We start from the raw sequence: 12,686 nt of genomic DNA, 5'->3' as shown, positions 1-12,686 counted from the left end.
TTTCAGTTTGAGCTGATTGGGTCTGGTGGAGTGGGAGCAGCACCTGGAGGCTAGCGAGCAGATATATGGCCAGGAGAGGGGTTCTGGCTCTAAATATCTACATGCAGTGGTGACTTTGTAATTTTTTTTGCTCAGAATGTGCACATTTGTAAGACTGCCACCTGGGCTAGTGCCCCATGCATTTATAGGAAGGGCATTGTCGTCTTACGTCGTAATTTGATTTTGTATTGACTGTTGGAACTGCCCGGCTGTACAATAGATGGATTTTTGTCGACCGTTCCAGCAACATGGCTTACTTAGTAGGTTAAGTTTCCTCTGTGCACATCTGAGAATGATATGACTTATGGGGGTGGCAGGAGAGGGGGTGTGGGTGTTCATGAAGTCAGGCGGGTGAAGGGAGTAAACCCAGGGATATGAAAGTGACCGGCAAGTCTTCTGGGTGTCGGCCGTGAGTTCTTTCACCCCAAAGTTGCCTTGATGTAAACGTACTTTGACCAGTCTCACTTTTTGCACCAAGTATAGAAACGAGTCGCCAGCTCACCTCGTGGTTTCCTTCCTATTTGTCTGTGGTTCCTCGTGCCTCCTTGAGTTGTTCCCTCTATTCAAGAGTCGTTCCCTCTATTCAAGAGTGAGTGACTACTGTGCGCTGTACAAGATGCAATTATTGTCTTTTTATTTTGTATCTCTCAATCATAAAATGGTACCAATAAACATTGACATTTTTTGCAGCATATCTCAAAAGCATGTGCTTCTCTGTCCGCTGTTCTCTGTGCTCATCTCCATAGAGGGTGGGATATTTGGCTGCATCTCAGTCATTCCATGAGGGCACCGACGTGCTCATGCTCACCACCAACATGATCCGCAAGGTGAGGAATGATCGCTATGAAGCTGCTGTGCTTGGGACGCTCGCCACACTCGCCACATTTAGACACACACACACGCAACACTTACCACGGATGAACCGATAATCACACTTGACGCGCTAACCGCCGACGGCAAACTTGTTTAATTGTGAAGTCACTTGGGGCAATTTCCAAGGTAGAAGCTGATCTCATGTGAGGATCAAAAAGTTGGACCCCTTGGAGCTTGGCGTGTTCAAGGAGGATATTACCATATATATAAAAGTACCTTGTACATAATTAACTATTCCGTGTGTCTTGGGCTGTTAGTTTGAAGCCTTGGTTAGTGCAAACAAACATTTAAAATCATGGTCGTGAGCACGATTGTTACTTCACTGCAGTGCTGTACTAGAGAGTATGCAAGCGATGACCAGTGCTCCCGAGTAAATGTATCTTTCTAGCGGTGACTATAACGATCTTGAGTTAATGTATTTATCTCATGTTGTATAAAGGCACGATAGACACAATGTCACGCACATCCTGGCTCTATTTTGTACTCTTAACACTCCACCGTACAGCTCTGTAGCGACTGCGACGGTGATTTTTAATTGGACTCGTTGATTCATCGGCAGGACCTGAACAGCCAGAATCAGTACGACGCGGGCGTGGCCCTCACCGGTGTGTCCTGCTTCATCACGCCCGACCTGGCCCGTGACCTCGCCAATGACCTCATGACCTTGGTAAGTATCAGCGTTTGGGTGCCGGTCTCAGCTTGCGTCAAGTTTTTAAAGTCACGATTGTCACCCGTACTGTGAGGTGACACAGGATCGCGATAGATTAAGCGCCTTGGATAAAGGCGCTATGTTAATCCTCATAAGATAAGATTGCAACAGCTTGGGGTGGGGGTGGAGGGGTGCCCTAATCCAACAGTGTATTGATCTTGGCTAATAATGATGAAGACAGGGTGGCTCTTATGATTATAGCACAAAACTAGCGGCATTTGTTCACACACCCTTAATCCAGAACTTTACATTTTTGTGCCCTACACCGCTGGCAAATGAGGCTATCCTGGTCTTGAGTAGTCACCTGGTTAAGCAAAAATAAACTTTAACTCAAGGGATCAGTGTGGTTTACACAGCTGGAAGTAGAGAAAGCCGGTTCACGAATCTATCTTGGCTCTAGATTTGAAGCTTTCGTGACTGCAAGGATTCATACTCTTAGGTTTTTTCTGTAAAGTCACGTAGATGAAAATAAAATAATAAAAATGATAATAGAAATATTGTATTTCTATTATCATTTTGATAATTTTATAATTTTTATTATTTATTTTTACCTACGTGACTTTACCGAAAAAACCTAAGTACTATCTTGGCTCGTTTGTACGTGTTAAACTTGCCTACCCCAACTCACTTTTCGTCGAAATTAACCAAACACCCCTTTGCAGGACCAGCCTGGAAACTACCTCTTGAGGCTCACCGAGGCTTGTTGTGGACACAAAACAATTGGAAAAATGTCCGTTAAATTCCAGCCGAGGACTGACTCGGCCAACATTTTGTTTCGGCTCAATAAATTGATTACCACTTTTAGAGACTGGTTCCGTACCAACGAAATGTGAACTTTCCACTGTTGACTTGCATTCGCCGATGGAGTTGAGCGGCGCTCTTGAATTTGAAGGAGGCTTGTTCATTCAACTGTTCAACCGTAGTGTGGTCTTAACCCGGTACCAAATGAGTTTATTACCAACACTCACTGTTATATGCACTCACCGTCAAACATGTTATCATCATGTGGAATTTTTTTTATTTACAGACATTACAAAACAGAACACATGGGCTTTAAGTGATTTACGGGTGTGTGTGAATTAGCATGTCTGTGAGTGGGGGAGCGGTAATGTAGCGGTTAGCGCGCCGTATTATGAACCAGAGTTCGATTCCTGCTCACGGCCAACACCAGTGATGATTATCTGAACTGGTCCTGGGCCTCCCCTAGGTCTACTCAACCTCAAATGAGTACCTGGTGTGTAAACTTTGCCACTGGGGTGACAAAGGCGGCCGGGTGTGGTGCTGGTCAACCACCCCGTCGTGTGCCGTGCCGGCCTTCATAGGTGCTCACTAACAGCACTTGTCTCAACAGTCTGTTAAAGCTATACTGGGGAATATTTGATCTTTGTTGACTGTGCATGTGTGGACTTCATTGTCATGCTTGTGAATGTGTGGACCCTAATGTGTGCTTGTGAATGTTTGATGTGTGTATGCGTGCATGCCAGATGTCCTCAACACGCCCATACGTACGCAAAAAGGCTGTGCTCATCATGTACAAGGTGTTCCTAAAGTACCCCGAGTCGCTGCGCCCTGCATTCCCACGCCTCAAGGAGAAGCTAGAGGATCCAGACCCAGGTATGGCCCCTAACATCGTAATGTCAGCTGCCAGTAGAGATCAGTGCTGCCCAATTGTTATTTAAGCAGTGAGACAGTGGCACTGATCAAACCATGATCTCTGTTTCCTATATTTAATTTCAATGTTTGTGCTATTTGGCATTATCAGAAAGTGAAGTCATATATTTTTGAAGCTTTCATCGGTAACAGAGTACAGCCCCGAATATAACATCACAGAACTGCCTCCTAAGTATTTACACAACATTTACAAATTATAAATTGCATTTATGAATTGTAAATGTTGTGGATTTACTCTCCAACACACTGGTGGGCTGAGGTAGTGACTAACTGGTGCGTTTTGTTTACGTGGCAAAACTTCCTGGCTATGTCAGTTGGTGGAGGGTTACGACACATTTATAACTACGCGATCTAACACAAAAACCCTTATTACGAGTAATATTGGTCGCGAAAGCCTCCGTGTTAAACAGAATCAGGCCTGTTTGTTTATTGGGTTGCATCTTTCCCTGAAGTTGCTAAAAGCACTTTCCCCAACAGTGTTAAGGCTATACGGGGGATCTTTGCCTTTGCAGGCGTGCAATCGGCAGCTGTAAATGTGATCTGCGAGCTGGCACGGAGAAACCCAAAGAACTACCTATCGCTGGCACCTCTCTTCTTCAAGCTCATGACGTCCTCCACAAACAACTGGGTCCTCATCAAGATCATCAAGCTGGTGAGGAGACTTGAGGGGCCCGCGGATGTGACACCTTTGACCTTTGGCATCTTATCATCATCAATCTTTAATCATGCATTTTTCATAATCACCATCATAAATGTGTCATTCAGTTAACCTTATTATAAGCATCATGATTATAAGCATTATATAATTATCATTCACGTATTTGTTTATCATCCATCATTATCATCATACAAAAATATAACGTTTAAACAAAACAAAATGCAGATGCCACTATCATACATTTATTCAACATCAATACAATGGCATCACAGGAGGAACAGAGCGCACTCATCACGCCTAGCCAAGATTTTGATGCTTTTCTTCTGAACGCCGCTTCAAAGACTTGCCCCGTACGGCTGCTGAGATGGAGCCTTGGGTATGTGTCGACATGAAAAGAGAATGTTGTGGCGTGTGTGTGTGTGCGCGTGCTCTCCGCTGTAGTTTGGAGCGCTCACGCCACTCGAACCCCGTCTGGGCAAGAAACTCATCGAGCCGTTGACGAACCTCATCCACAGGTTCGTGGCAAACATGCTGCGGTTTGGATTCGCAAAGCGTCTTTTAGGTGCCATTGTTTCTCCAGGCCCTGCAGGGAAAAGACAGGCATTTTGAGGTTATTGGGAAAAGGAGGGATGTTAGTTTGAAAGCAAAGGTGGAAGTTACGAATTAAAGGATACATTCACGGAGGGGGGGAATAAGACATTTGGGTAAATGCACCATTGACCAGGCATACTGTTAATGGCACAGACTGTACAAGTCTGTTCTCCTGTAGCGCAGTAGTTCTGTTCCTGAAGAACACCGCATTATGGGAAAAATCGCGTCACAATAAATAATATGCAATGTAGGGTAAAGCACAGTCCGCGCGAGATGCGTACGCAGGCTGAAGATTGAGGCACGTGGGTAACGTGGAGATGAAACAATGAATATTCATCCTCTGAAAGTACGTAAGGCTAAAAACAATTTTTTTTCTTTGTGTGGACATGCAGCACATCCGCAATGTCCCTGCTGTACGAGTGCGTCAACACTGTCATTGCTGGTAAGAGAATATGCTCGCGTCACTTCTTTATAGCAGTCAGACGAGATGCCAATGACCTTCAGGCTTGATTTATATCACATTTGTTCTGTACATCACAAAGGGAAGAAACTTCTTTCTGGAAAGGAATGAGCAGAGCCTCACACCGCGATAGCCAGGGCTGTCCAAACTGCAGCCCATGGGACGTATTCGGCCTATGAGGCCCATCTTATCTGTCCCATGGTACCATTTAAAAGTATTGTTAAAACAGCTGACCCGCAGCTTTAAGGAGGCCACATGCGTTATCGCTTTACTGTACATCTCTTCTCATTTGTTGTTTAATCTTTCTCATATCTTTTCGAGCACTCTTCTAAGTACATCTTTGTCATCTCTTATAGCACGGTGTTAAATAAATCTATCTTTTGTGTTTCTCATTTCCGGTCTCGTATCTCCTCGCAAAATATGTCTGCAATCTCCTCCTGTGCTCTTCCAAATACATTTATCCTGTAACTCGATTCTACATCTCTTATAAATAATCTCTCCTAAACAATCCACTCGCTTACAGCTTTCCTCTGAATATATCTGTCCTTTTTTGCTATCGTATCTCTCTGAGAGCGCTTATGAAAACACTTACTTTGTCAGGAACGTTCTGCCAAGTTTGCACAAGACAGGCAAATGTTGCCACATGTAACCCCAATTGAGTAATTTGCATGACATTTTTTTAGGATTGGGATGTTTGGCCAATACGAGTTGCATTGTATGGTTCTTGTAAATTATTATTTGTCATCTCTGTCATATGTAAGTTATTTATTTTCTGTGTCACACAGCTCTCAGCGTGCTAATTAATCTGGCCTTTGTAGATGGATAATTGGATGATACTCTCATATTTGAGAAAATGTTTAAATTTAGCTTCGAGCTTGACTGAGTACTTGAGTTTAATATTCAAGTAATTATTCATCAATTCATGTTATTATGCTCACAATACATCACTTTAATCTTGCAAGTATAATACTATGATTATGATGATGATTAATGATAATTTATATGTAATTTATACAATGATATCCCTTCAGCCAAACTGAATGAGACAGTACAATCAAAGCAGATGGTACAAATGAGTCTTATTACCAAAACAAAAAAGATACAATATTTGAGTCAAACAGTGAACCTAAATTGTTACATATATATCCACATGCTATGTAAGAACCAGCCCTCTGTACCAGCCACCTTTCATTGACAGTGTTTTTTTATCTGACACTGGCTCCTCCCTTCCATTGACAGTTCTCATCTCGCTGTCATCTGGGATGCCTGACCACAGTGCAAGCATACAGGTATTGGTGTCACGGGGTCTACAATCGCCCATGACCACATCACACAATGCACCTGATCCCGTCAGACATCGAAAGCTATGCAGGCTTTGAGCCTGGAACGTGCTCGGACAACAGGTTGTTAGTATGCTGTGGTGCTACGTAGTGCGTGACCGAGACAGTGCAGAAAAATCCATTGTTCTGTATTTCTATACATCCATGTCTATGCTCTCTGCCTCAATCAACACCGAGCATGTTTGTATCAGCGCACACATCTTTAGGTTCTGTTTGTTTGGCCCACTCTGTTGTGGATTTCGCAATGCCTCGATGGCGTCTTGACTGACCATCGCGTACCGCACACGCGGCCCACGTACGGCCCCCTCCTTACTCGTGCGATTCCTGCACGCGCGTGAACCCCACAGCTCTGCGTCCAGAAGCTGCGCATTCTCATCGAAGACTCGGATCAGAACCGTGAGTGCCTCCCGCCCAGGGGATTATGCCCCCTTCTGTGGTTTGTGTGGTGCAGCAGCATGCAGATTGTTGGGCTTCTCGTACAGAGTGCAGCACTGCTCTGTAAAGCTATCGCCTTTATGTTGTAGAGGTGGTGCTTAGGTTTCTTTGTGGCCATTGCAATACGATTGTTAATTTAATCAAGTCGGTAAGTCCTGTCCTTTATTATGGAAAGTGCATTTAATATTTACCAACGAGCTATTGCGGCTTTTTGAAACGGTATAATCTAAATAGTATAGTATATAAATAGTATTTAAGCAAGATAAAACATTAGTGAGTTTTGGACTTCTGATTTTACCAACTCAAACAAAGTAATTGTTTGGCTCAGTGAGTTTCTAATAATTGTTCTTCATAGGCCAAACAAAAGAAAGACGACTTCTCTTGAGGCTCATCAGCGGGGGTGTGACCTGTGTAGTTTTGTTTCTGTATCATATTTTGTTCAGCTCTATAAAATTGCGTCTTATCATTTTTAGCTGTTCAATGTAACATCCTGTAATTTACAACGCTTGTTTTCAGTTCTGTAGAACTGATCATTGTTTGAAAGCACTCCTGTTTGAATGCAGTGCTGCTATTTGTGTTTCTGTATAACTGTACGTGTTGTGTTGTCACGTGTAACTCTGGGCAATATTGCCAAGTAATCTTGTATGCGATTGCCATGTAACCCAGTGTACTATGTATTGTCAATGTAACACTCGGTTTCTCTTACATTTGTATACTGTGTGTTGTGTTGCTTTGTAACTCTTGACGTTTATCCGTGCAATTCTGGGTGCTGAGTTTCCATCTAACCCCACGTTGTCACTTGACTCCATGTGCCATGTTCACGTTCCTTCCAGTGAAGTACCTGGGGCTGCTAGCCATGTCCAAGATCCTGCGCACTCACCCCAAGTCCGTGCAGTCCCACAAGGACCTCATTCTGCAGTGCCTCGATGATAAGGATGAGTCGATCCGGTTGCGATCGCTCGACCTGCTCTACGGCATGGTGCGCCTCCCGACCCACAACACCATCCGTGCATCTGCTCGTCTGCGTCCGTGTGTCTGTCGCATTCCCAGCTTCGGTTGGTTACGTACGGTGCAAAAAAAAGTTCAACATCCGTTTAACACGTAGGCTTTCGCGACCGATATTATTCATCATAAAGGTTTTTGGTTTTTATTGCGTAAGTATAAATGTGTCGTAACCCTCCACCCGACACAGCCAGTAAGGTTTGTCAGGTAAACAACGTGCCAATTAGTTACTACTTCAATATACGGGGTTTGCTCACATAGCTGAGAAGGGATTACATGGGGACTTGAGAAGAGGTGGATAGATGTGGTAACAGCAGATGCCATGGCTGAGTGGACTTGTCTGTAGTTGCCACCACTAGTATTAGACTCAGCCTCTTGTGTGGAGGAGGCTTGTGAAAGACGACCAGGTGGCTGGCAGCAGCCATCCTTTGCTTATTGCAGGAGGTGGAGGTTTGAACTTCGCAACCTTGAGCAGAGCGTCAGGCGGCTACAACACAGTGGGTTGGCATGGTAGAGAGTGCAAGTGGTTAATTTCTTGATGAAAAATATGAATAGATTTTACCTTTTGGCAATATAACAGGAGGTGTAAAGATGTTCAAACACCAATTATAAACCTTTGCAAGGCATCAAGTCTGCATTAACCACATGTACTTGTGGCAAACATTCAAACAGACATGCTCTGATAGTAGTGTATGCATTGTCTTTGAAACCGATGGGGCGGCACCAGACACAGCCTTCTTTTATGGCCTTGTCTCACCAGTGTTAGACCAGAGAACGCCAAAAGGCGTAATTTTTATAAGCCCGATAACGCTGGGGGGGGGGGTCTCTCCACCCACCGGTGCGTGAGGCCTTCAACCACTCCCACGCGGCCCCAAATTAAACCTAACCTAGCACAGTCGTCATGACAACCGATAAATTCAAGGGGTACTGTTTTTCATACTGTGCACGATAAACTCAAGTGTGAACAAAAAGGGACGAGTCTGCTGTGTGCTGGCACCACGAGACAGGCGTCGTGCACGGGAGGCGCAGTTCAAAATAAACGACGACGATGACGTTTGCTACCCGGTAGAGACGGGGGCCTGCGGTGAGCCTCCCCGATTTTTTTTTTAAAATCCTTTATATTAAGTTCACTTGCTTGCTTGCTTACGACCGTGCAAATCTTTCGGTCGTTTTTTAACCCACTTCCCGTGATCCAATCGAGCTGACATTTTGCACACAGACTCGTTGTGCGTGACAATTTATTTTCGTGAACATTTTTTTCCATAACTTTACACTTTATAGGACATTTTTTTTTATATTTAATTACCAATTGCTTAATGGTGGCAGGCAATCATCTGACCCATAGGTGGCAGCCATCTCAAGCCAGAGGACGAGAGGACTCGCCACCACGCATTTAAAGGATTTATAGTGAAAAACTTTGTTTTTACGGGTTAATTTTTTACACATCTCGCGTGCAGGTGTCCAAGAAGAACCTGATGGAGATCGTGAAGAGGCTGATGGTCCACATGGATAAGGCGGAGGGCACGACCTACCGCGACGAGCTGCTCACCAAGATCATCGACATCTGCAGTCAGTCCAACTACCAGCACGTCACCAACTTTGAGTGGTCAGTGAGGACAGCGCTCTCCATAGATCCTCACTTTGCCTGCCTTGCTTGGTCATCCGGTTATGTACAAACCTGATATCATGGGACTCCGAGGCAGGTTCCATTAGGGGCTCACGCCAAGTTTATTAAGGGCTTACGCCGAACCAAAACCACCCTAGCCTATAACTCCCCAGGGGACAGGGAATTGTGATCCCTACAACCCTGGCTAACTCGGCTCTACTCCCTGCCCCGAGCAGAGTAGCCTACCCCGAGTCCCCACTCCTACCCCCGACGAACCTCGGTTACATCCTGGGTCCCCCTTTAAATACCCCCCCCCACCCGGGGGACATGACATCACCGTCCCCCAAGGTCCGCCTGACGTCACGTTCTGCGACGCCACTCTCTCAGAGGGCGAGCGTGACGTGACGTCACCCACTACTCCTCTACAAAAGTATGAAAAATCTGAATAGGTTTTATCCTTTCTGGAAATGAAACGGGTGTTAAGATGTTCAAACACCCGATAGTTACCTTTTGGAAATAGATGCCTTTGAAGGATACCTTTCGCAAGGAAAGAAGGCGGTCTCTGGTGTAGCCCAATTTATTTCAAAGACAATGCGTTTATAAGTATATAATTATCGGAGCATTTGTTTGCATGTTCACCACAAGTGCGTGTGGTTAATGCACACATTGATTGGTGTTTGAACATCTTAACACCTGTTTTATTGCTAGAAAGGGTAAAACCTCTTATTATTTTTCAAACAAACAATATTTTGGCCGATTTGTTTTCGCATCTAGCTCCTTGTAATAAGGCGGTCAATCATCCCTTGTCAGTCCCTCCCGAGCCGATGGTGACGATTCCACATTTCCATCGCAGGAGTTAATCTATCCATAGGATGGCGGTTGTCGACTAACCACGATATGGAGCTGGTTTTAGTAACTCCAGATGGATGATGGACTGAATTCACTCTTAATAGAGGTTTAAACTTAAACTCGTGAGTTGAACCTCGCTGGCAATTTTTTAGCCCCCCTCCGGTTGTATGACCGCCGCCGTTATCACCCGTGGCCCCCTGTGCCCCCCCCCGTGCCCCCAAGGTACGTGAGCATCCTGGTGGAGCTGACTCGCCTGGAGGGCACCCGCCACGGCCACCTCATCGCCGAGCAGGTGCTGGACGTGGCGATCCGCGTGCGCGCCATCCGCGCCTTCGGGGTGCGCCAGATGGCGCTGCTGCTCGACAACGTGCACGTGCCCGCCAGCAACGGGCAGCGCAACGGCATCTGCGAGGTCCTGTATGCAGCCGCATGGATCTGCGGAGAGTTCTGCCAGTACGTGCGACGCACCATTTACATACGCGTCGCAGGGGTGATGAGGTTTTCCTCGTCCCCCCCGCCCTCTGCGATCGCAGTTATTGTAGAAGCTGAATATAAGCACCCCCTCGGAGCAGGTCAAAAAGATGCTGCAGTGGTGAGATGTTATCTGCCTCGCCTGGCTTGCAGGAGGTCGTGGGTTCGATCCCGACCCTTGACGCCTGCTGTATATTTGGAGTTTGCGTGTCTCTCTCCCTGTGTCGGGTGGATTGTCCGGGTCCTCCGGTTTTTTCGTCCACATTCAGAAGCATTTGGCTGCTATAAGTTCCATATGATAAACCGCTTCGTTGCGCTATTAGTTTTGGCCAGGTTGCTTCTGAAAAATAGCTATATAGTTCAGTGGGCCTTACCTGGTGAAATAAAGAGTTTATTGCTCTAAGCATCCTTATTTCCAGCTTCTACTGTACCAGCATTGTGTCTTTACCACTTGCCACTTTAATTGGCAGTGTCCCAGGTTGATGCGGGTTTGAGTGAATATGTATTGTGCAAGCGTGTGAGTGGTGATTAGTGGGGAGCGGTAGTGTAGCGGTTAGCGCGCTGCGCTATGAACCTGCCGATCCGGGTTCGATTTCCGTTCACGGCCAACGCCAGTGACGATTATCTGAACCGATCCTGGTCCTCCCCGAGGTCGATTCAGCCTCAAATGAGTACCTGCTGCGGTGTGTAATCATTACCACTAGGAAGACAAAGGCGGCAGGGCGTGGTGCTGGCCATCCACCCCTTCGTGTGCCCTGCCGGCCTTCATAGATACTCACTAACAGCGCTTGTCCCAACAATCGGTTACAGCTGTATGGGGGATCTTTGTCTTGTTTTTGTTGTGATTACACCCATTCCTGTTTGTGTGTTAGTTGTGTATTTTGTGCATCTGTAAGAATGTGCAATGTAGGTGTGTGTTGTGCATTGTAAACAAGTGGCATATGGTAGCTGAACCTGTCCTGGGCTTCCCCTGGGTTTCTCAGCGTTAAATGAGCACCTGGTGCGATTTGTCATCTTCAGCACTGGGGAGACAAATGCAACAGAGCGGAATTTCTAGCCACATCTTCCGCTTGCCCATCCTGACGGTCTTAATATGTGTTCTTGATCAGAACGTACCACAAGGCTATACGTACGGGGTGGGGAATCTTTTGTTATTGTTATTATTATATGCACTGTTTGTTGTGTTTGCCTGTGACGCGCATGTGTTACGTACGCGTGCGTGCGTGCACCACGTTTTGCAGGCACCTGGAGGAACCGCGCGTCACCCTGGAGGCCATGCTGCGTCCCCGCGTGTGCAGCCTGCCCGGCCACATCCAGGCCATGTACGTGCACAACAGCATGAAGCTTTACGCCAGCATGCTGACCAGCGCCGGCTCGGCCTCCGCCTCTGGTGGAGGAGGAGCAGGGGGAAGCGCTGGCGGCGCTGCCGCCGAGGTTGCCGGCGGAGACGCGGAAGAGGGCGGCACCACGGGTGGCGTCATCGAGGAGGTGACGGCGCTTCTGCTTGAGCGGCTGCCGCAGTTCGTGCAGAGCGGTGACCTGGAGGTGCAGGAGCGGGTGAGCACGGGTCTGCGGACGGGGGGGGGGGGGTGGTAAGGGTTTGGCTACGCGCTAAGCGCCGAAGAGGATGAAGCAGACACTGTTTCCCCCACCACCGATTAGCATGGTTGGGTCAGTATCGTGCGAAGGAAGTACGTATGGTATTGTGTGTATATTGCACTTCTATCGCACCTCATGCAGCCAACTGTGCTAATCAGAGGTGCGGAGGAAGGACAACACAAAAATCAGTTCTAAGGAAATTAGTTTTCCAAGTTCTAAAGAAATTAGTATTAACAGGTAAGAGTCGGAGTCTCACTGCACAACCAAAAATGGGAACAGCACTCCTCTTTATTGGTGTTACTATGGCATTGGTGGAAATTCTGCATTGAAATAGTGGGTCATTGTCTCTATAGAGCAACTGTGCACACAGCCTTCCACAAAGA

General features: G+C 46.4%; 1 protein-coding gene across 3 annotated transcripts in view; it reads left to right on the top strand.

The window, feature by feature from the left end:
• The window catches only part of AP3D1 (adaptor related protein complex 3 subunit delta 1), a 50,384-nt gene that overhangs the window by 8,720 nt on the left and 28,978 nt on the right, over positions 1-12,686 (top strand). For all 3 annotated transcript variants that reach the window (XM_078615164.1, XM_078615163.1, XM_078615165.1), the window contains exons 4-15: positions 786-866; positions 1,472-1,579; positions 3,106-3,235; positions 3,805-3,944; positions 4,392-4,465; positions 4,934-4,983; positions 6,241-6,290; positions 6,689-6,737; positions 7,610-7,755; positions 9,236-9,384; positions 10,456-10,686; positions 11,946-12,261. In XM_078615164.1, coding sequence (XP_078471290.1) covers positions 786-866; positions 1,472-1,579; positions 3,106-3,235; positions 3,805-3,944; positions 4,392-4,465; positions 4,934-4,983; positions 6,241-6,290; positions 6,689-6,737; positions 7,610-7,755; positions 9,236-9,384; positions 10,456-10,686; positions 11,946-12,261 — 1,524 coding nt within the window. The remainder of the gene's footprint in view (positions 1-785; positions 867-1,471; positions 1,580-3,105; positions 3,236-3,804; positions 3,945-4,391; positions 4,466-4,933; positions 4,984-6,240; positions 6,291-6,688; positions 6,738-7,609; positions 7,756-9,235; positions 9,385-10,455; positions 10,687-11,945; positions 12,262-12,686) is intronic.

Source organism: Lampetra planeri, chromosome 46, assembly GCF_965212315.1.
Source record: "Lampetra planeri chromosome 46, kcLamPlan1.2.h2, whole genome shotgun sequence".
NCBI classification, from domain to species: domain Eukaryota; kingdom Metazoa; phylum Chordata; class Hyperoartia; order Petromyzontiformes; family Petromyzontidae; genus Lampetra; species Lampetra planeri.
This window is presented reverse-complemented; position numbering and strand designations above follow the sequence as displayed.